At 41.5% G+C, this 2,944-nt stretch overlaps 1 protein-coding gene across 1 annotated transcript in view; it reads left to right on the top strand.

The window, feature by feature from the left end:
* Positions 1-873: 873 nt before the first annotated feature.
* The window catches only part of cct4 (chaperonin containing TCP1, subunit 4 (delta)), a 17,525-nt gene continuing 15,454 nt past the window's right edge, over positions 874-2,944 (top strand). Inside the window, exon 1 of the mRNA XM_014028786.1 lies at positions 874-1,165. Coding sequence (XP_013884240.1) covers positions 1,048-1,165 — 118 coding nt within the window. The 5' untranslated portion in view covers positions 874-1,047. The remainder of the gene's footprint in view (positions 1,166-2,944) is intronic.

Here is a 2,944-nt window from a genome sequence, read left to right as displayed (position 1 = left end):
TGTGTGTGTGTGTGTGTGTGTGTGTGTGTGTGTGTGCGTGCGTGTGTGTGTGCGTGTGTGTGTGTTATGGTTCACAATAATCTAAAAGTCTAACTCTAGGTTTGGGGGAATGGGGTGGACTTGTTGGTGGGTGCCAGAGGAGTTGTTCGCCCAGTGAACCAAACCAGCTAGGACCACCCCTGAGGAGAATGGCCATCGAAAACTGTTTGCTCATCCATTTCCCCACATGACTGGTGATAAGGGCAGCAAAAGGGGGRAAAAAAACTTGAGGTCTGCTGGCTCTTCTGATTTCAGCCTGACACATCAGTACCACTCAGACGACTGTGCAAAMCTGAGAATTTCACAGACATGTGCTAATTATAAAGTTTTTACCATGAAGAGTTCATGGTAAATCATGCCTTACATGCTTCATGTTAGCTGTAGCCTATTTTCTTTTTTTTTATAAAGCGCTATATATCTCAAAGAAAAGACCGTGTTCTGATGCAACACCTGACTGATGGTGAGATCATGTTTACCAAGACTTTAAAAACTCAAGTATACGCATAAAGTAAAGTGGGTTAACGGTAACACTTTCAGTGAACCTACCTTTTTTTGAAGGGTTCCTAAGRAAATATTCAAACTAGCATCACCAGAAAGTCGCTTTCTTTATGACGTTATCACCTCCACAGACCAAACTAATCAACCCAGATAAGTGTCGTAAGAGAGTGTCTTTGCAGCGRGAAGTGACCTAAGTKTATTTGTTAATTATTACTAAGATAWYAATCGATATGTCGAATTATGYTATTACAAAACTTCGTTAGATAGTTTTTATTTTTAAGCACMCAATCGGTTAGTATTGTCTGATTGCGTCATCAGTCTGCGTTTGTCCGTGTTAAGCCGGATCTTTCTTTCTCGCGCAGCAGCCGAGGCTCTGGAAGGTTCTGACGGGAATTCACTTCAATCCAGTTCCATCCGAGGCCAAACTTTACTGCTGAATCCCCGGGCTCCAATCAGTCCTGCCCTTAAGAATCCCGTCAATATTTACCATCGTATCTATCTAAAGGCGTGATGCCCGAAGCCATGGCCGGACAGAAAGACTCAAGCGGAGGCAAAAACAAAGGAGGGGCGTATGTGGACCGCGACAAGCCGGCCCAGATCCGTTTTAGTAATATTTCTGCTGCCAAAGGTAAGCTAAAATACTGACACGTGCTAGGCACTGCGAATAAAAGCCCATATACTTGCTTTACAGCTAGCTTTATGAAGCTAATACACGTAGTAGAGGAAAAATAGGCATTACACAGCCACTGGGGTTTAAAAAATTTAATTGTGGATATGAAATTTAGCCAGTATGAATACTAATTTGCAACAAAAGCTCATACTTGGAGTTTTAATATTAAAAAGCCAAATAGTATGGTTTTAATTGGGTCCATATCAAACTTTCTATAAGCAAAAGTGTGTCTTTCCAGAGTATAGGATCAGTCCCAAAAACGTTTACAGAATGAACACAGAGTCACAGGGCCGTGCACAGACCACTAAAGGGGCAGGTGCTCAAMGTTAATAAAGGGCATAAAKTGTACTAAGTGCATTGAATTGTAGGATGGAAAAAAAGCAAGAATCTCGCATTTAAAGTTCCAATAGTAAAAGAAATTAATAAAACATTAAACACACCACAATACATATGTGCATTAAATATTTTATTTATTTAATTTTGCTTTGCACRAGTTCTTTCATTATAGTATTGAGATATTTAAAACCTGCATAAGACCAAGACCAAATATGTCAAATGGAGAGTTACACCACTGGACAAGTTTTGTTTTAATTTTTTTTTATCTTAAACACAAAATCCTCCAAGCAAGATGTCTGGTAGTCCCACACAATCTAACCAGAGGGGCTGAGAAGACRACTGTCGGTAAAGCTTGGCGGTATGACCTCAAATTCATATTACGGTATAAATTGAATCCCTTCACGGTAACGGTATACATATATYGCGGTATAAAATTATCAATGGAAGCCAATGCAAAGTACCCATGAAGATGGAACAACAAACGCACGCTCGCAGGAGGTGTGCAGCGGAGCCCGCGAGCAGAGCGCAGTGTTGTTAGGAGACATGGAGACTGTGTCGGCGGGCGACTCTTATGGTTGATACTGTTGGATTCATTTTTTTATGGAACATGATGGAAACTTTGTGTTTCAGCGGGCGACCACTCCCCCTCCCCCTCGAACGATTGGTCGCACCAGTGCGATTGGACTTTTTTTTTTTTTTAATCACACTATTAGGAAATCAGGTCGCACTCTAGAGCTCTGGGTTTGAAGCTGGAGATGCTCACATACTCCTCTCCAGAGAGAGCATCTATGAAGTCCAGGAGAGGATACAGTACCTTGTGAACAGACTCCAACATCTCAATATCCTGCCAGGTTGGGATAAGGGAACGTGCATAACGGTCACCTGACAATACCTGTGAGAAATGGCTTTGAGCTGCTCTAGCACCCTGGCCATCATCATTTCTTTGGATCCCCATCTTGTTGTGCATTCAGTGATGAGGCTGTGTTCAGGAAGTTTGAGCTCTCTCTGTGCTTCAGTCATTGCTGCCTTCTTCCAACTGTGGGAAAAGTGCCCCACAACCTTCTTGCCAGGCCTATTGCTCTTGACACCCTGTCATCTTTGAGTGTATGTCCTGTAATACAAAATAAAACAATTAAATACACACATTCCAGTGTTTCCCCTGGGAAATTGGTCTGGGGGGGAGCTACTTGTTTATTAAAACATAAATTTACGTGACTCACCTGCAATTATGCTAATAAATTTACACATACATGAATATTTAATTGCCCAACTACATCCTAGTTAAGGACTCCTCATGATAATTGTTAATAAAATTCTTATTGATAATAAGTGATCAGAACTGTGTGCAGCAGATGATCTGAGTCCAGAGTTCTCAGTTTGGAACCTTCTGGAGCTCTTCTG

Source organism: Austrofundulus limnaeus, unplaced genomic scaffold (assembly GCF_001266775.1).
Source record: "Austrofundulus limnaeus strain Quisiro unplaced genomic scaffold, Austrofundulus_limnaeus-1.0 Scaffold806, whole genome shotgun sequence".
Lineage (NCBI taxonomy): Eukaryota > Metazoa > Chordata > Actinopteri > Cyprinodontiformes > Rivulidae > Austrofundulus > Austrofundulus limnaeus.
Note: the sequence above shows the minus strand (reverse complement) of the source record. Positions and strands in the feature narration are given on the sequence as shown.